General features: G+C 42.0%; 2 protein-coding genes across 12 annotated transcripts in view; both read left to right on the forward strand.

Moving 5' to 3' along the window:
• Positions 1 to 12,551, forward strand: part of spire1b (spire-type actin nucleation factor 1b) — a 58,487-nt gene extending 45,936 nt beyond the window's left edge. For 6 of the 8 annotated variants that reach the window (XM_061818720.1, XM_061818721.1, XM_061818719.1 and 3 more), the window contains 9 exons: positions 2,591 to 2,641; positions 4,368 to 4,531; positions 4,657 to 4,750; positions 4,927 to 5,069; positions 9,809 to 9,946; positions 10,165 to 10,235; positions 10,317 to 10,344; positions 10,565 to 10,836; positions 11,011 to 12,551. In XM_061818720.1, coding sequence (XP_061674704.1) covers positions 2,591 to 2,641; positions 4,368 to 4,531; positions 4,657 to 4,750; positions 4,927 to 5,069; positions 9,809 to 9,946; positions 10,165 to 10,235; positions 10,317 to 10,344; positions 10,565 to 10,836; positions 11,011 to 11,266 — 1,217 coding nt within the window. In that variant the 3' untranslated portion in view covers positions 11,267 to 12,551. The remainder of the gene's footprint in view (positions 1 to 2,590; positions 2,642 to 4,367; positions 4,532 to 4,656; positions 4,751 to 4,926; positions 5,070 to 9,808; positions 9,947 to 10,164; positions 10,236 to 10,316; positions 10,345 to 10,564; positions 10,837 to 11,010) is intronic. The other 2 variants (XM_061818725.1, XM_061818726.1) reach the window with 2 other exon arrangements.
• A 930-nt stretch (positions 12,552 to 13,481) lies between these two features.
• iqcg (IQ motif containing G) lies at positions 13,482 to 26,383 on the forward strand. 4 transcript variants are annotated; one of them, XM_061821145.1, is made up of 10 exons: positions 13,482 to 13,590; positions 14,091 to 14,219; positions 14,309 to 14,337; positions 14,432 to 14,554; positions 18,267 to 18,351; positions 18,434 to 18,595; positions 19,365 to 19,439; positions 24,518 to 24,649; positions 24,766 to 24,855; positions 25,670 to 26,373. In XM_061821145.1, the coding sequence occupies exons 2-10, from the start codon at positions 14,091 to 14,093 to the stop codon at positions 25,775 to 25,777; spliced, it is 933 nt and encodes a 310-aa protein (XP_061677129.1). In that variant the 5' UTR covers positions 13,482 to 13,590; the 3' UTR covers positions 25,778 to 26,373. The 4 variants fall into 4 exon arrangements, with proteins under 4 accessions (XP_061677129.1, XP_061677131.1, XP_061677128.1 ...); XM_061821147.1 differs by lacking the exon at positions 14,309 to 14,337 and having other exon boundaries at positions 14,448 to 14,554; positions 25,670 to 26,381; XM_061821144.1 differs by lacking the exon at positions 13,482 to 13,590 and having other exon boundaries at positions 13,598 to 14,219; positions 25,670 to 26,377.
• The last annotated feature ends 1,020 nt before the right edge of the window (positions 26,384 to 27,403 follow it).

Below are 27,403 nucleotides of genomic sequence, written 5' to 3' on the forward strand. Positions count from 1 at the left end.
TGTCATGCAGACACACCCACAGACACGCGTGCACACACGCACGCACACACACACGGAGCATCCATGCACTACATTCATAATTCATGCTTCAGTGGTTGGTGAAGGTTGTGTGTCGTGTGTAGATGTGTAATGTGCCAAAGGGGGACACTCTTCAGCAGGAGTGAATACGGATGGGAGTTATTGAAAAAAAAAAAAAAAAAACAGGTAATGCTTGAACAATTACTGATATAATTTAGTTTAATTTCAAATGTTAAGAACAAAATGAAATGATTTTCTGAAATGTGATTTGGAAGGCAGCGTTACACTCAAATCAACAATTCATTACAAAGGAATGGTTCCTTTCTTCTTCAACTTCCCGCTAATTTTCGCCTCGATATAAAGTATTAACAATTTTTCCCACTAGCATCTTTTAAACATCGCACACTTTGTTCTTCACAAATGAAATAGTAATAAAGTAACTGTAGAGGCAGTGGCATTTTAAGTCATCCAAACGGAAAAGTTATCAACTCTAATATGTAAAATGTGTGACAACTAACTCAAACTGGCCCCTAAAGTTCGTGGTCGCATCCACTTCCACCGCCTCATTACTTACTGTTACCATGGAAGCCAGTGTTTAATTTATACACCATTTTTAAATGCAATTACTTGGTCTATTGTTATGCGAGGAAATTTGTACAATACGCTTTCATGTTTTAAAACATTTTATTTCCTGTCCAACTGTACGAAGCGATTCCATAACATTTGCGTCTTTGCTGCATCAAGTCTTTTCTTATTCAAGGAAAGCGCTACAGAAAAAAGTGTTTCTTCCAACTTGGCATTTTTAGGAGTCATTATCGTTGTATATTGTCAGGCCCTGTTGCTCAGTGGTTAGAGCATTGGTTTGGTAAACCAGGGGTTGTGGGTTCGTATCCCACCGGGGTTTCCACTCCCTGAGAAGGGTTGCGTCAGGAAGGGCATCCGGCGTAAAACTTGTGCCAGACAAATATGTGCGTTCATCTGAGGTGGCGACGTGGAAAGAAACTTTATCGTTGTATATTGTACAAAAGGCTTTTTTATGCTTCTCAATGAACTTGCAGAGTTTAAGCCATGCGCTGATGAAGAAATGTGCAGAAGGATGTCAGACCCTTTAAATCACGTGACGATCCATTTTCTCCCATGGATTACCTGTGTGATCATTTACTTTAAACAGCTAATGAAACAAATCTTTTCACGATGTGTCACTGAAGCATTAAATCAGAATAATTCCAAGCCTCACTTTTCTCTCTCTGAAGCCAGTGTCTCTCATCGTAATATAAAGTAAGCTTTATTATCACACTGAATCATTTGTGCTGTTAGATTATCCTGTGTGTGTGCTGGTCCTGTTGCACTTGTGGGACCATCATGTTATATAATGTTACATAATTGCTCATAATTACACTTTTTTTTTCCTTACTGGTGTATTGCATTTAAATGAAACAATCAAGGCATGAGGAGATTTCAAATAAAAGCTACTTTTTCCCTTGTCTTTATTACTAGAAAGGCCAAGAACATCACAGTTGTACGTTTGTAATCAATGAGATTAATTAGAGTAGGTATGGGCTTTGGTCAGTGGCTGTTCTAACCTGTTTTTTTTTTTTTTTTTTTTTTTGGCAGAGTGGCCAGACTGGGTCCAAATGATTTTTATTTTTATTTTTTTCATGTGGACCACATTATTGTACTATCATCAGTGATTTTAAAAGTTTGCGCTGAGTAGTCCATTTGCATGACATGTGCTAGTCAATCCATCCATGGTGGAGACACAGGGGAGGACCACAGTGTAAGCCTTTCCCCTTTCCTGGGTCCCTCTAAAACTGCTACTGGATCAAAGCAGTCAGGAAGGGCATCCGGTGTAAAAATTGTGCCAAACATATATATATGCGTTCATCTGAGATGATACGCTGTGGTGACCCAAAAGGGACAAGCCGAAAGAAACACACACATGAAAATGGCTTGTTTCTGTGGTTGCCTTGACACCTTTTCATGGTTTAATAGCTGCAAAAGAAACATCACACTGGGACTATAATTGCTCAAAGTGAGCACAGACACAATACCAGAGTATGCTACTATGTATACTTTAAAACCAAAACCTTCATTAGTTCATTTGTTACCCTGCCTAAACCATCCATCAAGCCATCTACAGGGCACAGGGCAGCCTCGCTGAGCTGACTTGGTGTGAAAGACCCTGGTCTGGTTGCCAGTTAAATTTGGGGTGCTGCTAAAACCACCATGTTGATGCTTGTCAGGGAATTAAAAGGGTGAGCCTTTTTCATCCTACCCGTTTACTCTAACTGCATTATTTTCCAAACTAAAAAGGACATCATGTGTGCATCACAGTATAAATGTAAATTGGACATTTGGGAAATTTTGTAAAGCTCTGTAGGTTTGAATGATGTGGAATTGAGAAAGGCGAACCGTTTAGGACATTGCAATGTACAGCAACAGAGTAAATACATGCATTTAAAAAAATTGTACGTTTGATTCAATTTTCACTTTGTTTAACTGAGGCTAGACTTGTGACATTAACTAAAAACGTTTGTGTAGCATTCCTATTGAAGAAGGCATTCCGTTCTAGGTTTTGGCAAAACTCGCAGTATGCCACAGGACTTGTTCCGTACAGGACTAGGTAAAGTATGAGCTCTGCTGCTTGAGATTTTTTGTTTCCCAGCCCTAACACAATGGCTTTGTATGTCTGCCCCCCTGGCTGTCAACTAATATATTATCTGATTATATATTAAGACTCACCAATTTGCAGTTGAGCGCACATCTATGGTGTGTATATTCAGCCAGAGATTGAATCCAGCAGCACAAAAATACCTCTTTGATGATGAGCTCATATCTCATATCTCTCAAACTGGAGAAATTATCATCCACGGCTTTTCATTTGACCCAACAAACTTCTTTCACATTGACTCACACCTCCCTTCTCAATCCCTGAGGCAATGTTTTTTTTTCCACAGGCTGTGAAACCATAACTATAGTCAAACAATTTTGATGGTGATTCCTCTTGATCTCCATCCATTCATCCATCCATCCATCTCCTCCTATATACAGTAGCTTATCAGGCACATGAATACATAAACCCCAAGTGGTGCTTGAGAACATCCCCTTTTGATCTGATGAAATCCACAAATTCCTTCCAATTGTATGTTGAAAAATGTTCTTTTAATCTGTTCGACTATTTTGGCATGCAAAGTGGCGAACCTCACTCCTCTCGTTGCTTGTAAACATCTGAGCCTTTCGGGTGTGCTCCTTTTATACCTAATCATGACACTCACCTGTTTTTTATTAATCTGATAAACAATTTTTTTTTTCGCATTCCTCAATTTTCTGTTGCCTTTTCCCATCTTTTTTGGAATATGTTCCCCCGTAGAGCTCTCTGTGCCATAAGGTACATAAGGCTGCCATTACGGTTTCTGTAGTTTTTACAGGAACACGGGATTGGGCGAATTCCCAACCCTAGCACCATATTCGAAGGGAGTCTCCCATCCAAGTACTAACTTGGACCCATCCTACTTAGCTTCTGACACCGGACAAGATCGGGCATTCTTAGGGTAGTTCCTGGGTTTTGTAATGTGTCGCACGCATCAAATTCAAAATGAGAGAATATCTGCAAAAATCTTTCAATAGTGCAAACATTAAATATTTTTTCTTTGTAGTGTATTCAGTGGAATATGGTTTGAAAAGGATTCAGAAATAATTGTACTCTTTTTTTATTTATATTTTATGCAACGTCCTAACTTCTTGGGATTTATTTTTTGTATATACTGTTCTACTGTTTTTTTTTTCTTTATAGTATGAAAGATTTTGGTGATAGGTGCGGTTTAGTTTATTTATTTAATTTTCTTGGCTTGAGCAAATGCTCTTAAAGATGTCTTTGCATGTGCCTACTCTTATCCCCAATTGGGTAAATACACTGTTTTGCAGTGCCAATTGAGTATTTATTCATCAAGGACCTCAGTCTTGTAGTTCCTCTCTTCCTAAATATTTAAGGGAGGAAATTCTGGAACCCAGGATCTGAACATTTCACGAAAGATCCCTCCGTGTTCTGTGTATAACGCCGGCTCCCTCCCATCCCTTGTCGTCTGACCTACCAAATTAACCCAGGCTTTCCCACTCTGACTTCAAAAGGATCTCCAAATATTGTCCTCAATTCCTAGGATTATTGCATTGTTTGCTTTGCTGTAATTCAAACAAACTCTGATGAATTATTATTATAAGACGATCAGGATAAAAGCTTACCACCAAAATAAAAATGGATGCAAGAAATCCCAAGAGAAAATGTTTTGAGATCCAGTGTTATTTTTGCCTTCTTATCTTAATGCAAGTCTGTTATGCCTGGCTCTATGCAGATGAATTTAGTCCGTACATGGGCAGGAGGACATCCAGCACTTTGTCTTTGACCATTGAACCAGCATCTCCCAAAGCGGAATCCTCCGGATCTCAGTCTGTACCTCAGAGGAAGAAGCTTTTGAAGGCTCCCAGCCTTGCTGAACTCGACACCTCCGACTCTGATGTCAGTGGGGTCTTGTGTTTTTTTTATTTTGACTTTGAATCTGACTTTTATTCCAAAATGCATCTGATGTTTGCAGAAAGAGTAGTTATCATTTGTGTTATTTCACATTCCATATATTAATTCAGGAGGAGTTTTTAGGGAACAGATCAGCAAGTACCTCTAGTGTTGCAACATCTCTAATGGATGACACATCTCCAGAATCAGCACTGGGAAAGAACAGTGAGCTCAGAATTAATATTCACCTCGTGAACCACAATGTTTGATTATATTTTTAGTCGTAGTGTTTGTCCTTATCGAATGAAGTCTTTCTAATGCATCATAATTTCATGAAAACCAAGGTATGTCTGCTTATCTTTTTTTCACTTCACTGTGCTGTGGTTTTACCGCTATGCCAGCTCCACCACAGTTCCTGCCCATCTCATCGACCCCCCAGCCAGAGAGACGCCAGACCTCTCAGAGGAGACACTCGATTGAGAAGGAAACGCCGACCAATGTCCAACCATTTCAGCCGCCCTCGAAACTGAATTCAAAGTCTCTGGTGAGTAAATGTGAAGACTCTCAAGACTTTAACACTCTGGAACCTATGAAGACGAAACCATTATGTTCCAGGATGTTGGTCAGGATGTTTTCCAATATGAAGTACAAAGAGAAGAAATTATCCATTGCAGAGTGAAATTGTGGCTCTTATAACACTTTAACACTATACAAAACACTTATTTTACCTGCCTCCCATACATGTGTGTATTTGTCTTTGCATGTTTGTCATTGTACAGTATTTGTTCTTTGAACCACTGAAACCTTTCACTTTGAAGCAGTGCAATTATATATGACTGCAACAAAGTTTTCATATAGTTAGCTACGTATATAAAGCCAAAGATGGATTTAATTGCTGGAGTCCAATTTTCCATTGTTTCTGATTGTATGTGTTCCCAATTTCCCAAGACAGGGGTATTTCAATAAATTGGAATAGTATTGTGCTAAAATCTACATTTTGGTAGTTCAATTAAAAAAGTGAAATTTATGTTATCTATCCGGCATTACCCACACTCAAAGTAAAATATTTCATGAGTGACATGACATGGCTGCATTTTCAGTAAACAAGATAATTAAAACATTTTAAAATAAGAAGAGGGAAAATTTACAACTCACCCGTTGCACAGTAAAACTGTTCCAGCACAAAATCCATAAAAATCCACCAATCTGCAAGGCTATGCAGCTGAATAGGACAGGTTAAAAAAAAAGAACAACAAAACATTTTTTAAATATACAGTATATGTATAATTACCCCTCCTCGAGGCGTCACCTTATCGTGGTGGAGGGGTTTGTGTGTCCCGATGATCCTATGAGCTAAGTTGTCTGGGGCTTCATGCCCCTGGTAGGGTTACCCATGGCAAAAAGGTCCTAGGTGAGGGACCAAAGTACGACTCCAAAACTCCTATGACAAGTACAAAAATTGGGTTTTTGTTTCCATTGCCCGGACGCAGATCACTGGGGCCCCCACTCTGGAACCAGGACTGGAGATGGAGCTCGAAGGCGAGCGCCTGGTGGCCGGGCCTGCACCCATGGGGCTCAGCTGGGCACAGCCCGAAAGGGTAACGTGGGTCCCTCTTCACATGGGCTCACCACCTGTGAGAGGGTCCATAGGGGTCGGGTGCGATGTGAGCTGGTTGGCGATCCGATCCCCAGCTACAAAAACTCGCTGTAGGCACATGGAATGTCACCTCTTTGGCATGGAAGGAGCCGGAGTTGGTGCATGAGGTGGAGAAGTTCCGACAAGATATAGTTGGACTCGCCTCTACGCACTGCTTGGGCTCTGGCACCAGTCCTCGTGAGAGGGGTTGGACTCTGTTCCACTCTGGAGTTGCCCACGATGAGTGACGCTGAGCAGGTGTGGATATCTTATTCCCCCCCAGCTCGGGGCCTGTACGTTGGGTTTACCTGGGTGGATGAGAGGGTAGCATCCCTCCGCCTTCAGGTAGGGGGATGGATCCTGGCTGTCGTTTGTGCTGACAGTGAAGAAAATAAGTATTTGAACACCCTGCTATATTGCAAGTTCTCCCGCTTAGAAATCTTGGAGGGGTCTGAAATTTCATCGTAGGTGCATGTCCACTGTGAGAGACATAATCTAAAAAGAAAAATCCAGAAATCACAATGTATGATTTTTTTTTAACGATTTATTTGTGTGATACAGCTGCAAATAAGTCCTTGAACACCTGAGAAAACCAATGTTCATATTTGGTACAGTAGCCTTTGTTTGAAACGACACCGGTCAAACGTTTCCTGTAGTTGTTCACCAGGTTTGCACACACTGCAGGAGGGATTTTAGCCCACTCCTCCACACAGATTTTCTCTAGATCAGACAGGTTTCTGGGCTGTCGCTGAGAAACATGGTGTTTCAGCTCCCTCCAAAGATTTTCTATTGGGTTTAGGTCTGGAGACTGGCTAGGTCACGCCGGAACCTTGATACTGTATGCTTCATACAGACCCAGTCCTGTGGCAACGCCTAACGGAACAATCTGAAAGGAAAAGAAGATATATATATATATATATATATATATATATATATATATATATATATAAATATACATATATACAGTGTGTGTGTGTGTATATATGTATGTGTATCTTACAGAAAGAAAACCACAACATTAATCAAACTACAACATGTTGTGAAATAGAAATTTGCAGGAGTTTGCTCTCTGAAGAATCTTAAATGAATCCACATATTGTGTGAGTACTGAAAAAATGCAGCCCGATGGGGGCACAAACCAGTGCAATCTGTAGGCCGGTCCCAAGCCCGGATAAATGCAGAGGGTTGCGTCAGAAAGGGCATCCGGCGTAAAAACTGCCAAACAAATAAGAGCGTTCATCTAAAGAATCCCATACCGGATCAGTCGTGGCCTGGGTTAACAACGCCCGCCCCCGGCACTGCTAACCTGCAGGGCGTCGGTGGAAATTCAGCTACTGTAGGTCAAAGACAAAGAAGAGGAGGAAACCGGAGCCATCGTCAGAAGAAAAAGAGGAATGCACAGAGCCTACAACTGAGTGTCGGGACTTTGAATGTTGGGACTATGACAGGAAAAGCTCAGGAGTTGGTTGACATGATGATTAGGAGAAAGGTTGATATTCTGTGCATCCAAGAGAGCAGGTGGAAAGGTAGTAAGGCTAGAAGTTTGGGAGCAGGGTTTAAATTATTCTACCACGGAGTAGATGGGAAGAGAAATGGAGTAGGGGTTACTTTAAAGGAAGAGCTGGCCAAGAATGTCTTGGAGGTGAAAAGAGTATCAGATCGAGTGATGAGACTAAAATTTGAAATTGAGGGTGTTATGTATAATGTGGTTAGCGGCTATGCCCCACAGGTAGGATGTGACCTAGAGTTGAAAGAGAAATTCTGGAAGGAACTAGATGAAGTAGTTCTGAGCATCCCAGACAGCGAGAGAGTTGTGATTGGTGCAGATTGTAATGGACATATTGGTAAAGGAAACAGGGGCGATGAAGAAGTGATGGGTAAGTACGGCATCCAGGAAAGGAACTTTGAGGGACAGATGGTGGTGGACTTTGCAAAAAGGATGGAGATGGCTGTAGTGAAACTTATTTCCAGAAGAGGGAGGAACATATAGTGACCTACAAGAGCGTAGGTAGAAGCACGGAGGTGGATTATATTTTGTGCAGCCGATGTAATCTGAAGGAGGTTACTGACTGTAAAGTAGTGGTAGGGGAGAGTGTAGCTCGACAGCATATGATGGTAGTGTGTAGGATGACTGGTGGTGGGTGGGAAGATTAAGAAGACAAAGGTAGAGCAGAGAACCATGTGGTGGAAGTTGAGAAAGGAAGAATGTTGTGCGGCCTTTCGGAAAGAGGTAAGACAGGCTCTTGATGGACAGCAGAAGCTCCCGGAAGACTGGACAACGACAGCCAAGGTAATCAGAGAGACAGGCAGGAGAGTACTTGGTGTGTCTTTTGGTAGGAAAGGGGAGAAGGAGACTTGGTGGTGGAACCCCAAAATACAAGGAGTCATACAAGGAAAGAGATTAGCGAAGAAGAAGTGGGATACTGAGAGGACTGAGGAGAGGCGAAAGGAGTACATCGAGATGCGAAGTAGGGCAAAAGTAGAGGTGGCAAAGGCTAAACAAGAGGCATATGAAGACATGTACACCAGGTTGGACACGAAAGAAGGAGAAAAGGATCTCTACAGGTTGGCCAGACAGAGGGTTAGAGATGGGAAGGATGTGCAGCAGGTAAGGGTGATTAAGGATAGAGATGGAAATGTGTTGACTGGTGCCGGTAGTGTGCTAAATAGATGGAAAGAATACTTTGAGAAGTTGATGAATGAAGAAAATGATAGAGAAGGAAGAGTTGAAGAGGCAAGTGTGAAGAACCAGGAAGTGGCAATGATTACTAAGGGGGAAGTCAGAAAGGCACTAGAAAGGAGGAAAAATAGAAAGGCAGTTGGTCCTGATGACATACCGGTAGAGGTATGGAAGCAATTTGGAGAGATGGCTGTGGAGTTTTTGACCAAGTTATTCAGCAGAATAAATGCCTGAAAAGATGCCCGAAGAATGGAGGAAAAGTGTTCTAGTTCCCATTTTTAAGAACAAAGGGGATGTTCAGAGCTGTGGGAACTATAGAGGGATAAAGTTGATGAGCCACACAATGAAGTTATGGGAAAGAGTAGTGGAGGCTAGACTCATGACAGAAGTAAGTATCTGCGAGCAACAGTATGGTTTCATGCTTAGAAAGAGTACCACAGATGCATTATTTGCCTTGAGGATGCTAGTGGAAAAGTACAGAGAAGGTCAGAAGGAGCTACATTGTGTCTTTGTGGATCTAGAGAAAGCCTACGACAGACTACCAAGAGAGGAACTGTGGTACTGCATGCGTAAGTCTGGTGTGGGAGAGAAGGTGTGATTGTGAGTGCACCTGTTGTCTGTCTCCGTGTGCCCTTCACTTGGCTGGCAACCAGTTCAGGGTGTGCCCCGGCTCCTGCCCGATGACAAGTGGGACAGGCTCCAGCATACCCCGCGACCCTTGTGAGGATAAGTGGCTCAGAAAATGAATGGATAGATGTTCTCATATTTATGGTGAGTGAGTTGACATGGCCCCTTTTGTAATTTCAAGGCACGCAAGGCTTTTACAGTGTTTGACAGGAACCAGAGTTGGGAAAGCCAATTTTCCTTTTATGGCTGACAGGCAATATCACCTCCAACAAGTGCGGTGCACCAAATGTTGCCAGGAACACTAACTGCTATGTGTGTGGGTGTGATTTTCTTTTTGCAGGAAGAGTTTTGTTTCCCTGTCGAGTGTTTGTCTCTGACAGTCGAGGAGGTGATGCACATCAGACAGGTGTTGGTCAAAGCAGAGTTGGAGAAATTTCAGCAATATAAAGAAGTCTACACCGCAATGAAAAAGGGGAAGGTAAGCTTTGACATGTTGTTATATTAAACTATACATACTTTAGTATTTACTAATACTGTACATGAATAGGGCTTTGGCAATCTCTACTACACAGTACTGCATATCCTTTGTGGAACAGACTGAAAGTCCCTGAATTCTTTTCTTTTATCATTAAGAGTTCATTTGTTTTTTGTCAAAAACTGTTTTCCAATTCACACGTTTACATGGTTTCGTTACAGCTTTGCTTCTGTTGTCGGACCAAAAGATTTTCCTTTTTCACCTGGTCCTACATCTGCCAATTTTGCAAAAAGTAAAACACCATCCATTTAATAGTTTTATAGATAAATCAAAAGCAAAGAACTTTCATTCATTGCTTCATTTTTCTTTACAGGCCTGTGTGTTCACAGTGTTGCAAAAAGGTGAAGTGTAACAAATCATTCTTACTTTCATCCCATTTATTGAATTAACAAAGCAGATGAAGTCAAGTGAAACTAAAACTTATACTAACTCAAAAATGTGTTAAAATGCATGTTGAAGTCCTTTAACATCACCTCTCTCTAAGTTGGTTTCATTCATGACTTTATTTATTTATCTATTTATTTATCTATCTATCTATTTATTTATTTATTTATTTCGCAGATGAGATTGCCATCCAAACCTTATTCCAGTCTTCCCATCTACTCTATGGGCTCGACGAACACTCTACCCAGGGAGAGGATACGTGGTACGACTTCTGTGGGTCAAGGAGTCCCTGTTGCTGAAGGCCGGCTGACTTTAGCTGTGGATGGAGCGTCGGCAGCTACCACATCAAAATCAGGAGCTAAAAAAACTGGAAAGGCTGCTGGGGGAGTCAAATCTGACAAGTCCGCCAGTGGTCATAGACGACCGAGCATCCACAAGACAATGTCAAAGTAAGACATACTAACTGGCTAGGCCACGTTTATTCCACTTCCTGCTTTTGTTTTAATGCAACTATTTCAGGATGCTATTTATCTTTTCTTTTGATTATAGAAATAAATGTTATTCCACAATACATTGATATACAATTTAAAAAGAAAAAAAAACACAAATGCTGTTGTTTTCAGGCTGTCCAAGCATGCCTCGTTAAAGTCTCACGAACCACTCGAGCTCCCGTCAGAACTGACCGAAGACTGGGCAACCATGGAGGTGTGCGTTGACTGCAAGAAGTTCATCAGTGACATCATCGCCTCCAGCAAGCACAGCCTGTCACTGGCCACCAAGAGAGCGCGTTTAAAATGCAAGACTCAGTCCTTGTACATGTCCTCGCCGAAAGGAAGGGAGGAGTACCGGCCCTCGGAGCGAACCATCAGCGAGATCTAAACTGTCTCTGGCTGCTTCCGGCTACAGTCGGAAATAACACAAGCATTTTGTTGCCGTGTCCTCGTCATGCTGTACACCTCCTCCAGATGCTGTAAATTTACAATTTTAGCATATTATGGATGAGCCTTTAATTTCCACTCAATTACTTGATGAAGAAGGACAACAATCGCAATGACCTTTCGTCCAAGTGGAAAGTTATCCTCCTCTTTGATGACTCGCTAGTGTTGTCCTGACACCCAAATAAGCACAAGATTGAAGAAAGAGAGAGTTGTGAGAATTACGTGGGAATTAGTATAAAATGTTCACAGATTACATTTTGTATGGATTTCAATTTACTTTTGTACTTTGACTCTACAGCACACAATTATTATTATTTTTTTTTTTTGAGGGCTTCTCGACCAGGCATCACTAGAAGAATTTCGGCCCCCTTTAGTAGCCAATCTTTTGTTACATTCACCCAATTTGTACATAAAATCTAGTTTTGTAGGGTTGGACTGCCATTGGATGACGAAACCTGTGTTCTGTTCTCCGATTGGCACACATCATTTATTCTTGCCCCAAAATGACATGATCAAGTTCTTCAAACACTTACTTATTCCATTTCATCAGTTATTTCTATTCCTAAATAAAAAGGAAAACAACAACAACGAAAGTTAATTTATCATAAATACTTTCGTCCTGATAAAAACAACATCCACAAGTGTCTTTATTTAAACTTTACTTAAACATGCACTTAAAAAATATTCAAAATTCATCTGTTTTGAAATTAACTCATCTGAGAAGCACAAACAAAATGATTTTATATCTACAACATGACATATATATTGTATGTGGTGTATCGTCATGGTGCCCAGGTTCAGTAATTACATTGTGCACATCTTTTTTTCTTTAATGTACATTCTTATTCACATCATAACCATGTCTATAACTTTTCATTCTTGCCTTTCAATCATTTTGTTCAAATAACTGCTCTCTCTCTATTTTCAGATTTGGCATTTATAATTGTATTCACTTCCTGCTTCTGTTGGCTGCTAGCAATACACAATCTACATTACGTTTACTTTGTTTTTTACTCCATGATTTCATTTTTCTGTGAGTACATTTTCAAAATAGTAACTTGTACTTCAGATAAAATACCTGAAATTCCTGATTTTGTACAGACATTTGCTTACAGTTAAGCAGTTGGGATAGCACTATAATTGAACAAATACGATAAGTATTGATATAATGCCTTGAACAATGTTCCTGACTGGATGGCTGAAATAAATGTCATTCTATTTTTGGATTTTCTGCCTTAAAAATTGTCTTATATGATCACACTAATATATTGTCCGTCATCTACAGCTACAGTATACTGTACCGAAAGTTTTTATGAAATGATTGGCTGGCTCATTTGGGGAAGTCCAGAGGAGAAGCATCACAGCGTGACACCACCATGCATGAACTGTGTTGCTTGTCCCTCCAATGTCTTGCCATTAAGCTCAGACTCCCTGGACAGAGTGCCACAAGTGATCAAAAATAAACAAATGAAATACCTCCACTTTGTACAGTCTTTTTGTTTCATTTCAAAATACTTCTGTGTGCCGCCACACTTCTGCAATACTCAGAACAGTGTCTGGAGATATTTGTGTGCCTGGAAAAATAAAAACATAAAAGGTACCACAAAGACAGGAAATACAGAAGTGGTTAAATCAGTCAGTCATGGTCTGGATCATTCAATAAAACCCATCCCACAAAAGAGGATTCGTTTCTCATCTACAGAACGTCCCTCAATGTGACCCACTAGAATTGACAGTTTTTCGGTAGCTTTAGTATATACTACAATATATACTATACTGTAGGCTAAATTTGGAGAAGTATTAAAAAAAAGTGTCTTATTCAATCCAGACATTGCACTGTCAGCGTTTTATTGGGCACAAATTCTTACCAATCAATTTCCACGTCACCATGCTGAGTGATTGAGTAAACAAACAAATAAATGTTGGCAATAGTTTGGCCCAAGAAATAAAACAAAGAACACGTCTTGTCCCATATTTTTGGTTTTGTTATTATACTCGTTGCTGTTTTTAGTGGGCCAGTTTCAATTTTAGTGCAAACAAATGTACAAAGTAATGTCTTTACAACACACAATTATCACATTGTCCCTGCATTCTTTTGAAGTTTTGTTCATACTTTTAAATTCGAGGCTTTGATCGCGCAGTTGTACCACATGACAGCGACGTTACTGTGGCAACGTATAAACTTTCACCTCGACTCGAGCCACGTCGTTTGACGGCACCGTTTATGACACTTTAGATTCGCAGGCATCATGTCACAGTTTCAATGCAAGTATCATGGGTTTTTCTTTTTCGTTTTTTCGTTTTACAAGTGTACATTGCATATTCGCATCGTAGCGTTAGCATAGTAGTGTTTAAGATATTGACGTCTCTTCCAACCGACGCGACTGATGATGTAAAAAAGTGTCAACGTTAAACAATCTTTCACGTGTTGAAATTTATGTTCGTTTTGTGTTAAATTACGTACTATGAAATGGAAAGATATCTTTAATTGCACTTTCTAACAATTTAAATACAGTCATCAATGTAATTATTTTGCTTTTTTTCACAGTACAGTTGTGTTACAGCAGATTATTTGGAAGACCCACTTTAAATTACCAATAGAATACCTTACCAGATGAGCTGTTTAAGAATAAATAATAGTAATAATAATAATAACAAAAACAACAACAATTTAGTGACTGATCATCGGACAATTTAACACTGTTGACACTTAACCCTGATCTGTCAGTTGTCTTTCTCACAACAAAATGACAACATGCCCCCAGATGTATTTGTCCCAGATCCAAAGTCTCAGGCTGGCAGCTGTTCTTGAAGAGTGCTCAGACCAGCTGGACATACTAGAACATGCTTTGACCATCAAGATCTACAAGGAGTGCTGTACTGAAGAGTCACAGGTGCCTTTACTTGATAGCCCCGCATTGTCACGTGTAGAGCAATGGAATCAACCTTATTGTTTGTATTGTCTTGGTGTTAATGCCTGCAGGCCAGAGTGAAAAAGGTGAAACGAGATTGGTGAGTACTGATACATTCTATGTCGAGTTAAATGAATCAAGAAGGATTTTACCTCGAGATAGCTTGTGAATCCTGCTGTGTTCTGTCCGTCCAGTCACTATATTTCACAGCAGGTGTCCAAGTTACAGGCTGAGCTACAGGAGAAACAGAGTTTCACCTGCCTGCTCCAGGTCGTGGACGGACAGGACCAGGAGAAGAATGCTGAGAGCAACAAAAGGTTTATCCAAACACCACCACGTGAAAATGAGACACCCTTAATTATCATGAACCCTTGACTCAGAATCAGCTGTCAATGTTACAAGACACAAGAAATTTGTCCTTAGCAGGAGGAGCCATTCAAGAGAAACAAACAGCCACTTTCACAAACTATATAACTACATATTTAGGGGATAAAAATTATGGAGTCAATGAGCAATGAAAGTGTACCACTAATGAGCAGCCCCCCTCCCGGATAACCAAGCTTCTCACCCTATTTCTAAGGGAGAGCCCGGACACCTTGATGAGGAAACTCATTTCGGCTGCTTGTATGCGAGATCTTGTTCTTTTGGTCACCACCCACAGCTCATGGCCATAGGTGAGGATAGGAACAAAGATCGACTGGTAAATTGAGAGTTTTGCCTTTTGACTTAACGCCCCCTTTACAACAACAGACCAATACAAAGTCCACATCACCGCAGATGCTGAACCGATCCGTCTGTCGATCTCTCGCTCCATTCTTCCCTCAATCGTGAATAAGACCCCAAGATGCTTGAACTCCTTCACTTGGGGCAGGATCTCATCCCTGACCCGGAGAGGGCACGCCACCCTTTTCCGAGTGAGGACCATGGTCTCTGATTTGGAGGTGCTGATTCTCTTCCCAGCTGCTTCACACTCGGCTCCAACTGCTCCACTGAGAGGTGGAGATCACGGCGTAATGAAGACAACAGAACCATATCACCTGCGACCAAGAGCAGAGATGCGATGGTGAGGCCACCAAACCGGACATACTCTACGTCTCGGCTGCGCCTAGAGATTCTGTCTATCCAATCCGAGATTCGACTTCCTGATGGACCCTCCTCTCCAGTACCCCCGAATAGACCTTACCAGGGAGGCTGAGGAGTGTGATCCCCCTATAGTTGGAACACACCCTCCGGTCACCCTTCTTGAAAACGGGGACCACCACCCCAGTCTGCCAATCCAGAGGCACTGTCCCCTGATGTCCACACAATGTTGCAGAGGTGTGTCAACCAGGACAGCCGCACAACATCCAGAGGAATGAAAGGACGAATCTCATCCACCCCCGGGGCCCTGCCACCAAGGACGTTTTTAACCACCTCGGTGACCTCAACCCCAGGGATAGAAGAGCCCGCCTCAGAGCACCCACAGTCAGCTTCCTCATGGGAAGGTGTGTTGGTGGAATTGAGGAGGTCTTCGAAGTATTCTCCCCACCGACTCACAACATCCCAAGTCGAGGTTAGCAGCGCTTCGTCCCCACTATACACAGCGTTGCTGGTGCACTGCTTCCCCCTCCTGAAACACCGGACAGTGGACCAGAATTGCCTCAAAGCCGTCTTGAAGTCGTTCTCCATGGCCTCACCGAACTCCTCCCATGCCCGGTTTTTGCCTCAGTGACCACCGAACCTGCATTCCACTTGACCAGACGGTATCTATCAGCAGCCTCGAGAGTCCCAAAAGCCAAACATGGCCGATAGGACTCCTTCTTCAGCTTGACAGCCTCCCTCACTGTTGGTGTCCATCACCGTGTTCGTGGGTTGCCGGCACGACAGGCACCGACCATCTTACGGGCACAGTTCCGGTCGGCCGCCTCAGCAATGGAAACACGGAACATCGTCCACTTAGACTCAATGTCTCCCGCCTCCTCCGGGACATGAGCAAAGTTCTTTCGGAGGTGGGAGTTGAAATTCCTTCTGATGGGAATTTGCCAGCCATTCCCAGCAGACACTCAATACATTTTGGCCCGCCATGTCGGACCGGCATCTCCCCTCCCCATCAGAGCCAACTCACTACCAGGTTGTGATCAGTTGACAGCGCCGCAAGTCTCTTCAGCCTAGTGTCCAAGACATGTGGTTGCAACTCCGATGACCTAGGGTGTCCTGGTAGCAGGGGGACTATACTATAGGGTGATCACTCTCCTCAGCCTCCCTGGTAAGGTCTACTCATGAGTACTGGTGAGGAGGGTCCATTGGGAAGTCGAGTCTCGGATTCAGAAGGAGCAATGTAGTTTTCGGCCTGGCTGTGGAACAGTGGACCAGCTCTATACCCTCGGCAGGATATTCCAGGGTTTGCCCATCCAGTGTACACGTGTTTTGTGAACTTGGAGAAGCCATTCAACCGTGTGCCGCGGGAGTCCTGTGGAGGGTTCGTCAGTATGGGGTACCGAACCCCCTGATACGAGCTGTTCGGTCGGTGTACGACCACTTTCAGAGTTTGGTCTGCATTGCCGGCAATAAGTTGTACTCATTTCTGGTGAGGGTTGGACACCACCAAGACTGCCCTTTTCACCGATTTTGTTCATAACTTTTATGGACAGAATTTCTAGGCACAGCCGAGGCATAGAGCGTGTCCGGTTTGGTGGCCTCAGCATTGCATCGCTGCTCTTTGCAGATGATGTGGTCCTGTTGGCTTCATCAACCTGTGATCTCCATCTCTCAGTGAAGCAGTTCTCTGCCGAGTGTGAAGCACCTGGGATGAGAATCAGCACCTCCAAATCCGAGACTATGGTCCTCAGTCGGAAAAAGGTGGCGTGCCGTCTCCAGGTCACGGATGAGTTCCTTCTTCAAATATCTTGGGGTCTTGTTTATGAGTGAGGGTAGAATGGACCGGGATGCAGCATCTGCAGTGATGCAGACTTTGTATCGGTCCATTGTGGTAAAGAGGGTACTAAGTTGAAAGGCGAAGCTCTCAATTTAACAGTCGATCTACGTTCCTACCCTCACCTATGGGCATTAGCTGTGGGTCGTGACCGAAAGAACAAGATCCCGGGCTCTCCCTTAGAGATAGGGTGAGAAGTTCGGTTGCTACTCCTCCGCAATGAGAGGAGCCAGATGAGGTTGCTGGGGCATCTGATTTGGATGCCTCCTGGACGCCTCCCTGGTGAGGTGTTCCGGACATGTCCCACCAGAAAGAGACCCTGAGGACGACCCAGGACACTCTGGAGAGACTATGTCTCTCGGCTGGCTTGGGAACGCCTCGGGATCCTTCTGGAAAAGCTAGAAGAAGTGGCTGGAGAAAGGGAAGTATGGGTATCCCTGCTGAAGCTACTTCCCCCGTGACCCGAGCCAGAAAAGCAGTAGATAATGGATAGATGGATGGATTTGATTGACAGGTTTTGGTCAGTATCATTCACAACAAGGAGGCATTTCTATAATTTACTGTGCTGTTTTAGGGAGCCTAACATTACGGTAGTCCCCCACTATTTGCAGAGGGTAGGGACTAGGCTGAACCATGAATACCGAAAATCTGCAGATCATTGATAATAATTAGCATGAATGGAAAAAAAAAACATTTTTTTTCCCAACTCAAAACATTCTTGAATAAGCAGAGCTAAACTAACCCTAACCCTGAAAAAACACAAACATAAAATTGAAATGAAAAAAATGAAAAAATAATAACTTTTCGGTGAATAAGGTGCATCTGGAGTGCTGAACCACAAGTTTTCAGGGGTTCTCTGTTGTCCATTTTCCACATGTAGAGTCTTGACCTTACCCCTTCATGATTTTTGGGATGTGCTGAAGAAGACTCCACAGCAATCCCAATTCTTATTGGGTATATACAATATGTTGCGAACATTAGATTGCTTTACCATCTGAAAATAAAGTCATGAGTTATGGAAAGATGTTTTTTTTCCAGGCAGCACATTTCTGAATGTATTTCATCAGGTAAGATGACATGTGTTATGTGTGATAATAATTGGAGTATGTTGCTCCCAGAGAGGCAAAGAGGGAGATGGAGAGGAGAAGACGTACACTTCCAAAACAACAAGCGACGCTCCAACAGAAAGTCGATCAACTAAAGGTGATACAGCACATCTAATGAGCCATTGGTGGTAAATGTTGTGAATGATTACGTTTATGACCTCATCGTGTGTCCCCACTAGGAACTACAAACAGTGTACGATGATCTAAACAATCGGCTGCACAGACTTATTGAGTCAAATGCTGCAAGAAAGGATCTCGAGGATAGAAGTACTGAGCAGCAGCTCCAGAAAACCCAAATTGAGATGAGGGAAGCTGAGAAGCGACTTGAAGACAAAGTTGTTGTGAGTGCAACATCCCGGTATTGTTCCAAGTGTTACCTTAGCTCCTCACCCTACTTTTTATGTATTCCTCCTGCTGTGGTGTTGCTGAGCTGGAACCAATCCCGGCTGACTTTGTGCAAGCAGCGGGATCACCCTGAACTATTCATCAGCCAATCGTAGCACACCAATATGACATACTCATACTCATTCTCATATTGTATGGCCAATTTAGTTTTCAGTTAACCAAAGAAACATGTTTTTGGAGTGTGGGAGAAGTCAGGGTACCTGGAGAAAACTCACACATCCACAGCAATAACAGTATGTAAAAAAATATCTGTTATTCTTAACAAACATATGAATTCATACATAATATCAAATAATGCATATTTATAGTCATGAATTGTTGAACATGTCGTGCCCCCAAAAAGAACCCTAACCCTACATTACTTAGAGAAAAAAAAATCTACATAAAACATATTATGCAAGATATAATCCAGTGTGATGTGTTGAAATACAATACAATACAGTACTGTATATACACCACAACTGTCCACAAGATAGCATCCAATTCGATAATCAGTCATCTTACATATTCAGAAAAAAAATTTTGGTTTGTTACTCCCATGATATCCTGTATTGCAGTCATCATCTTTCCACTCCTCAATTCTTTGTTTTTCTGTGGTGAATCCTAATAATTGTAATTTGTACATTATTATAATGTAACAGGATATTGACATGTGACTCCAAAGTTATGTGTATTTCACATAACTACTCTCTCTCTTACTCTTAGTTGCTGAAGGAACATTTGAATCTGCAGGAGAGAGTTCATGAAGAATCAAAGATTTTCCTGAAAAAACAAAATGCGGTTGGTATTACAAAAATCACAGAACAACTGTTATATTGTGGTTACAGGGTATTGGAGCCACAGTCTGGGTTATTACATATTTATTTAAAACACTTTTGGTTGAAACAAAGACTAACAATAGTCTTCATTTCAGTTTGTTTTTTTTTTCTCAGGAAATGACAAATAATAACATTATCATGTTAAACCGCTTGTACTAAATTTCTGACAATCCATTAAATTTTTTAGAGTGGACCTATACTCAATCTGACTGACAATAACCTCGGTTTGAAGGTACACTTTAATTCAAGGTTAATATCCCCGCTGTGTTATACAGTCTGTTTGTGCACAGACAGCATCACATACTGCATGCATAGGAAACTGCACTTGAAATTAAAAAGAGCATCCACTTCAGAGATTTGTGAAGTAATGTTTAAAAATTGGGCACAGTACCTTTTTATTTTTTGGGCCATTTAAGTATGTTAAATCTCTGCTCTTGGGGTTCTGAATGTTATTTGTCATCAATTGGTGTTTTAAATGCTCTGTGTCAGAGCTCTGGTTAGGACTTAGTGACAAATCAGGCTTGAACATTCTTCACGAAGAAATTGTTAGTTGTTCTTTTCATCTTGTCATATATTTCCACCCTAAATCTGATTATTATCCTACTTACCTCCAGACATGTTCACTTAAAAAAAATCATTTCATGAGAACATGTCTGACAAAGTCAAACAAAAAAAATGTAAAAAAGCTGAAAGAAAAGGGAAAAAAAAGAAAATAGGAAAAACACAATCCAAACAAATTTGATTACAGTAGGGAAATAAGGTAATTGGAATTTGTTGCTCTGGAAAGGGTTACAAAGCCATTTCTAAAGTTTTAAGATTCCAGCAAACCACAGGACTCAAGAGCTCTGCAATGCCCTTGGTATCATGAAACGTCCGTTTCAGTTGCCATACAGTATTAGCTTTGATTAGTTTGACTGTGTGATTTTAGGCACTATGGGTACAGTGCACTCCAAGTTTGTTTTGGTTGGCAGAAAGGTACTGAACGTTAAAAAAAACAAAGCAAAACTCCAACATCCTCTAGTCCCTGTCTATATCTGTCCCTCATGTGAACATGCAGTAAGTGATTGCAAGCAGAGTCTTCCCTTCAAAAACATAATACAGCTGCGACTTTCTTTGCGCCATGCCTCTCATTATGCACGTTATGTTCAAACTATGAATATCAGACCCCCAGGCAGACATAAGAAAGATCCTGAAAAGGGGTATCCCTTGCAAGGCCATACATCACGGGGCAAACACTGATAAGATTTTGTGCCCACCTGCTTGCAGAGGTTGTAACAGACTTTTTAAACAGATAGCTCCAACGAGTGTCTGTCCCATCCACCCTAAAAGCTGGTTTCATCATACTTATGCCCAAGATCTCCATAGCGACAGGTCTGAATGACTATGGGTCAGTTTTCCTTACACAATAGTCATGAAGTGGTTTGAGAAGCTGATCTTGGCAGAAATCAAATACTCCATCAAGCTCACTGTGGACGCTCACCAGTATGAATCCATGATGAAGCGCTCCACTGTTGATGGTGTCACATCACCGGTCTACACAGTCCTTACCCACCTGCAGAGCTAGAAGTCTTCGATCTGCCTGCTCTTCATCGACTTCCTCTCTGCCTTCACCACCAACTTCGCACAGACCATGGTGAAAAACTGGACATTCTAGGTATGAGTTCATAACTGGGGAACTGCATCCTATACTTCCTCCCCAATAGACTCTCAGGATTCACAACATTGTCTTCTCCTCCATCACCCTCAGTACTACACTGTATCTCCCCCAGGTCTACAGGCTTAGCCCCCTCCTGTTCACACCGCTGACCTATGACTGTTTAGCAAAATTCCTGAGCAGTCATTTGCATTGTCTCCTCCATCACCCTCAGTACTACACTGTATCTCCCCCCAGGTCTACAGGCTTAGCCCCCTCCTGTTCACACTGCTGACCTATGACTGTTTAGCAAAATTCCTGAGCTGTCATTTAGTGAGTTTTCCATAACACAAGTAGTAGTGGGACACTTGACCAGCAACGATGAGTCTAAGTACTGGGAGAGGAGGTAGAACATTTCGTGGAATGGTGCATAGATGATAGTCTTTACATCAATGTGAAGAAGACCAAGGACATTTTGATGGATTTCACGAGGGAGAGAAGGTCTTACCCACCTACACATCAGAGGAACAGCAAGGGAAATGGTCTCCAGCTACAAGTACCTTGGAATCCGGCTTTTCGAGAGCCTCACCTTGAGGAATAACGATTCCTGTCTGCACAAGAAGGCACCACACGAACGGAAGCTGTGCCTTCCAGACTGCAGAGTGGTGATCTGAGGAGCTGCTTCAAACATCTGGTGGAGAGCGTCACCAGCGCCAGCTTTTTGGCACAACAGCTGCTTGGCTGCACATAGGAAGGGACTACGTAGGATGGTAAAGGATGCTCAGATGTTTGTGGAAGGCAACTTCCCACCACTCCAGACATCTCTTCCAGCAACTACAGGAAGAGGACTCACTGCATCATCAAAGACAACCCGTCCTGCACACGCTCTCTTCCACCCACTCCCCTTGAGCAGGAGGCTACGGTGCATCCAGTGTAGGACCAACAGTCTAAGGAACAGCTTCTTTCTGGAAGCTGTTGGACTAATAAAGTCGAACAATCTTCTTTTGCACTGACATCAGACCCCATGCCCACTCATCTCTGTATGATGAACATTTCAAATTTTGTCCAATATTGTGTGATTGTGGCATCACGATACAATTGTGCACCACAGACATAGACTGTTATTTAAAAATATTTATGAGACATCCATCCATTTTCTAGACTGCTTATGCTAGTTAGGTTCACAAGGTGCTGGAGGCTATCCCAGGTGACTTCGGGCAAAAGGTAGACTACACCCGGAACACGTCTCTAGTCAGTCCCAGGGTGCACATAGACATCGACGACCATTCACACCGTCATTAAGTGGAAACTGAATCCACACTGCCTGTAGCCTTTCACTATCAGAGACTTAATTTTGAGACATTCCTTAGAGGAAAAAAAACCCCAAACACCAACAACAACAACAAAAAACACCAAAACGTTCACTGTGCACCATGAAAACTAATAGCATTTGTAATATACAGTGAAGAAAATAAGTATTTGAATGCTTTGCTATATTGCAAGTTCTCCTACTTAGAAATCATGGAGGGGTCTGAAATCTTCATCGTAGGTGCATGACCACTGTATGTATAATTTTTTAAAATGATTAATTTGTTTGATACAGGTGCAAATAAGTATTTGAACACCTGTCTATCTGCTAGAATTCTGACCCTCAAAAACCAAGTTAGTCTGCCTTTAAAAGTCCACCTCCACTCCATGTATTATCCTGAATCAGATGCACCTGTGTGAGGTCCTTACCTCCATAAAGACACCTGTCCACCCCATAGAATCAGTAAGACTCAAACGTGTAACATGGCCAAGACCAAAGAGCTGTCCAAAGACACCAGAGACAAAATTGTACAACTCCACATGGCTGGAAAGGGCTACGGAGAAATTGCCAAGCAGCTTGGTCGAAAAAGGTTCACTGTTGGAGCAATCATTGAAAAATGGAAGAATCTGAACATGATGGTCAATCTCAATCAGAGTGGAGCCTGATGCAACACATCACCTCGGGGGTCTCAACGAACCTTAGAAAGGTGAGGAATCAGCTCAGGATTACACGACAGGACTTGGTCAATGATCTGAAAAGAGCTGGGACCACCGTTTCCAAGATGACTGTTGGTTATACACGAATACGTCATGATTTGAAATCAAGCATGGCACGGAAGGTTCCCTGCTTAAACCAGCACATGTCAAGGCCTGTCTTAAAGTTTGCCAATGACCATTTGGATGATACAGAGGAGTCATGGGAGAAAGTTTTGTGGTCAGATAAGACCAAGATGGAATTTTTTGGTCACAATTCCACTAACCGTGTTTGAAGGAAGACGAATGATGAGTTCCATCCCAAGAACACCATCCCTACTGTGAAGCATGGGGGTGGTAGCATCATGCTTTGAGGCTTTTTTTCTGCACATGGGACAGGACGACTGCAGTGTATTAAGGAGAGGATGACCGCGGCCATGTATTGTGAGATTTTAGGGAATGACCTCTTTCCCTCAGGCAGAGCATTGAAGATGGGTCGTGGCTGTGACTTTCAACATGACAATGACCCGAAGCGCACAGCCAGAAAAATCAAGGAGTGGCTCTGTAAGAAGCATATCAAGGGCCTGTTGTGGCCTCACCAGTCTTCAGACCTAAACTCAATAGAAAATCTTTGGAGGGAGCTGAAACTCCCATGTTTCTCAGCAACAGCCCAGACACCTGTCTGATCTAGAGAAGATCTGTGTGGAGGAGTGGGCCAAAATCCCTCCTGCAGTGTGTGCAAACTTGGTGAACAACTACAGGAAACTTTTGCCCTCTGTAATTGCAAACAAAGGCTACTGTACCAAATATTAACATTGTTTTTCTCGGGTGTTCAAATACTTATTTCCAGCTGTATCACACAAATAAACTGTTAAAAAATTATACATCGTGATTTCTGGATTTTTCTTTTGAGATTATCTCTCACAGTGGACGGTGAAAATTTCAGACCCCTCGATGATCTCCCACAAAGTGGGAGAACTTGCAATGTAGTAGGGTGTTCAAATACCTATTTTCTTCATTGTATGAGATACTGTAAATATAATGTAAAAAATACAACATACAGTAGATGAAGTAATGAGGAAATAAGTAATAACTTCCGAGAATTTTTCTTTTTTAGGTACCTTTGAAAACTAATGGTACAATGCATACAGTTAACATTGTATGATGTAAATAATGTATGTAAATACAATATATATACAGTATGTGTATACTTGTATAACATAATACAGAGACACTGCTGTGATTTAATATGAAGTGCTAGTTTTCAGTTTTGCGTCAATCTTGGACATTTCACCTGTACCTGCAATACTTAAGGAATTACTTAGTGTTTTTGAATTTTTTGTGTCCAATTCATGCATGGATCTTACTTGGCAATCCAAGCTCACCATGTTCCTCTGACTGAGTAGGAATTACAAGAGCAGCTACGACAGTGGCAGCAGTGCACTGAACAGAACATGCAAGAGAAGGAGCAGCATCTCACCCGCACACGCTACAAGAGAACCACAAACTTGGAAAAATTGACCACAATGCAAAAAAAGGTGAACAACTATTGGTTTTGAATATGTTTAAAAGTAAATACCTCCCCCAATGCAAAACATTCTACAAAGTGAGAATGGACTTTAACAACTAGGTGTTTCTTTTTTGTTTGTTTTAGTACAGCGAGATGGAGCAGGTGGTGAAGGAGGAAAGGGAAGAGGAGGAGAGACTGCATCAGCTGGAGGTTAGGAATAAAGCTGCTCTCAAGGTAACCACTTTTCATTCCTTTGCCATTTGTCAATGAAAGTTGGGCAGGTCAGGCTGTTGTGTTGTCTGGTGGATGGTTGTCTGCATTGTGCAGATAAATGCTAACGTGGCTTGAGGGTGTCAGGAAGATGCTGTTGGTATTTCACGAGGACCTACAGCACCCCATAGCGCCACACTATCACTTGTGTACCGCAATGAAAATGACCGATGGTTTGCTTTCTGGTAAAGCTGGTAAAGCGTTGTACACTCAGTTCTGAGGTCCCGGGTTCAATCCCGGACCTGCCTGTGTGGAGTTTGCATATTCTTCCCGTGCCTGCGTGGGTTTTCTCTGGGCACTGCGGTTTCCTCCCACATTTCAAAAACACTCTAAATTGCCCCTAGGCGTGATTGTGAGTGCAGTTGTTTGTCTCAATCTGCCCTGCGATTGTCTGGCAACCAGTTCAGGGTGTGCCCTGCCTCCTGCCTGTTGACAGCTGGGATAGGCTCCAGCACTCCCTTGACCCTTGTGAGGCTTAGCGGCTAAAAAAATGGATGGATGGATGGATGGATTGTTTGCCTTCTGATGTGTTTAGAGGGCAATGTCTAAACAAAGTGAAAAAATAAACAACACAACAATGTCTGAACATTGTATATTGTGATCCTCTTTTTAAAATTGATTGGGGTATGTTACGTTCACACAGTTTACGTAGTTGAAGCATCTTTTCCAATTTCCCCTACTTTCAAACCACATTCGTTTACTGTTCCATGTTGTGCTGTGGAAAACGTGGTGGAAATGGGGCTTTAATGAGATTAACATTGACATTTGACCTTCATAGGTGCAGTCTTGGTGGAGAGGCTGCATGGTCCGCAAAGGTTTTGGCATTTATCGCAAAGTAGAAGACAAGAAAAGCAAGAAGAAGAAAGAGGGAAAGAAGAAGAAATGAGCTATTCATACATATTGGTCCATTTTCGAATGAAAAGTCTCGTCAAAGAGAATCTAATCCCAGCCACTATGTGCTGGTTGTTGTTAAAAGTGTTGTTTTAAAAAAAGTGCTGTATTTGCATTTGTGTGTTCCATCATGAATCAGAAAAGTATTTTTGCTCAAAAAAAAAAAGAAGAAAAAAATGACTTTGTTTGCTTGGCTTTTTAGATTTGCACCAAATTTCAATAGGTTCTTCTTCAAGAGTTCACTGAAGGCAAACAAATCAGTGGTATGATCTCAACCGTATACAGCCTGCCTTTCACTTGTAAGAGTTTATCATGAGTATTATTCAAAATGTAAAAGTATTTGTCGGTGCCTTGGTAATATGTGTGTACCACAAAGATCAAGAATTACATGACACTTTACACCCCTTTTGTGGCCTAGTTCAAACCACAAATTTCTCCACCTACCTCCACATCACCAACTTGGCCGAAAGTATGTGTCAGTTATCAGAAGCTAACACTAATATGTGTTGACACTGCAGGCTCAGTCTATCTTTTGAGTTCACCCAGCTAGTTGCCAAGTGATGAGCAGAAATAATTGCTGTTGGGGCTGTTACATTGCAGTGTCGCAGAATTCATTCATATCAACGTAACCTTGTTACTCATTATCAGAATAAATATATTACCATTTCTTTTTTTAGAATACAGGTAAGCTTGTTCTTGACCAGTTACCTTTGCAACTAACATAGCTCACAATCTTGAGCAAAAACTCTATAGTTACCCTTGATTTTCAACCTTATGACTGTAACTACAATCCAAAATAACTTTTATTATAAGGCATTTGTTCTGGTCAGCACAGTGGACCAGGGAAGCGTTGGCCTCACAGTTGAGGTCCCTGTTTCAATCCCAGTCCCGCCTGTGTGGGGTTTGCATGTTCTCCCCGTGCCTGTGTGGGTTTTCTCGGAGCACTCTGGTTTCCTCCCACATCCCAAAAACTAATTGGACACTCTAAATTGCCCCTCGGTGTGATTGTGAGTGCAGCTGTTTGTCTCGATGTGCTTCCTGCCCGTTGACAGCTGGGATAGGGTTCAGCACTCCCTGCGACCCTTGTGAGGATAAGTGGCTAAGAAAATGGATGGATGGATTTGTTCTGCATTATTCCTAAAAGATGTATTCTGCAAGATTTCTGAAATGGTTTTCAATAGGCTCCCTGCAATAAGGATGTGCCAAACAACCAAATATGACAAAAGTTCACTGAAGCGTGAGCTGTTAAGGAATCAAATTATATGATGTTTGCTTTTTTTTCTTTGAAACATAAAAATTATAAAGTAGACGGTCAGTTTTACATCATCCGGTATGACTTATTTACATTTTTGCATGAAGTTGAATACTTGTTTTCCTGACTGTTCCTAAATGCAAGCAGCATTTAAAAACATTCATACACACAAAACAACTTGGGCCACGCAAGCACAACATTCTTTTCAATATGACTAATTAAAATCACACAGATTTCTGCTACAAAAAGAATGACACTTTGGCAGTACAAAATTAGTTGAACAATCATTTCAGGGCATTCACAAACATTATTGCTGGGATTGAACCCACTTCCTCAGAACTGTGAAGATAACACTTTCCAGCTGACCCA

The sequence above is a fragment of the Syngnathoides biaculeatus genome, chromosome 5 (assembly GCF_019802595.1).
Source record: "Syngnathoides biaculeatus isolate LvHL_M chromosome 5, ASM1980259v1, whole genome shotgun sequence".
In the NCBI taxonomy this organism is placed as follows: Eukaryota; Metazoa; Chordata; class Actinopteri; order Syngnathiformes; family Syngnathidae; genus Syngnathoides; species Syngnathoides biaculeatus.

What these genes read in the sequence shown, in the direction of transcription:
- iqcg (XM_061821144.1), top strand. Translation starts at nt 14,073, where the DNA reads ATGACAACATGCCCCCAGATGTATTTGTCCCAGATCCAAAGTCTCAGG. An exon ending in GCTGTACTGAAGAGTCACAG is followed by an intron (nt 14,220 to 14,308) that starts GTGCCTTTACTT and finishes TAATGCCTGCAG; the next exon opens with GCCAGAGTGAAAAAGGTGAA. An exon ending in AGAAAGTCGATCAACTAAAG is followed by an intron (nt 18,352 to 18,433) that starts GTGATACAGCAC and finishes TGTCCCCACTAG; the next exon opens with GAACTACAAACAGTGTACGA.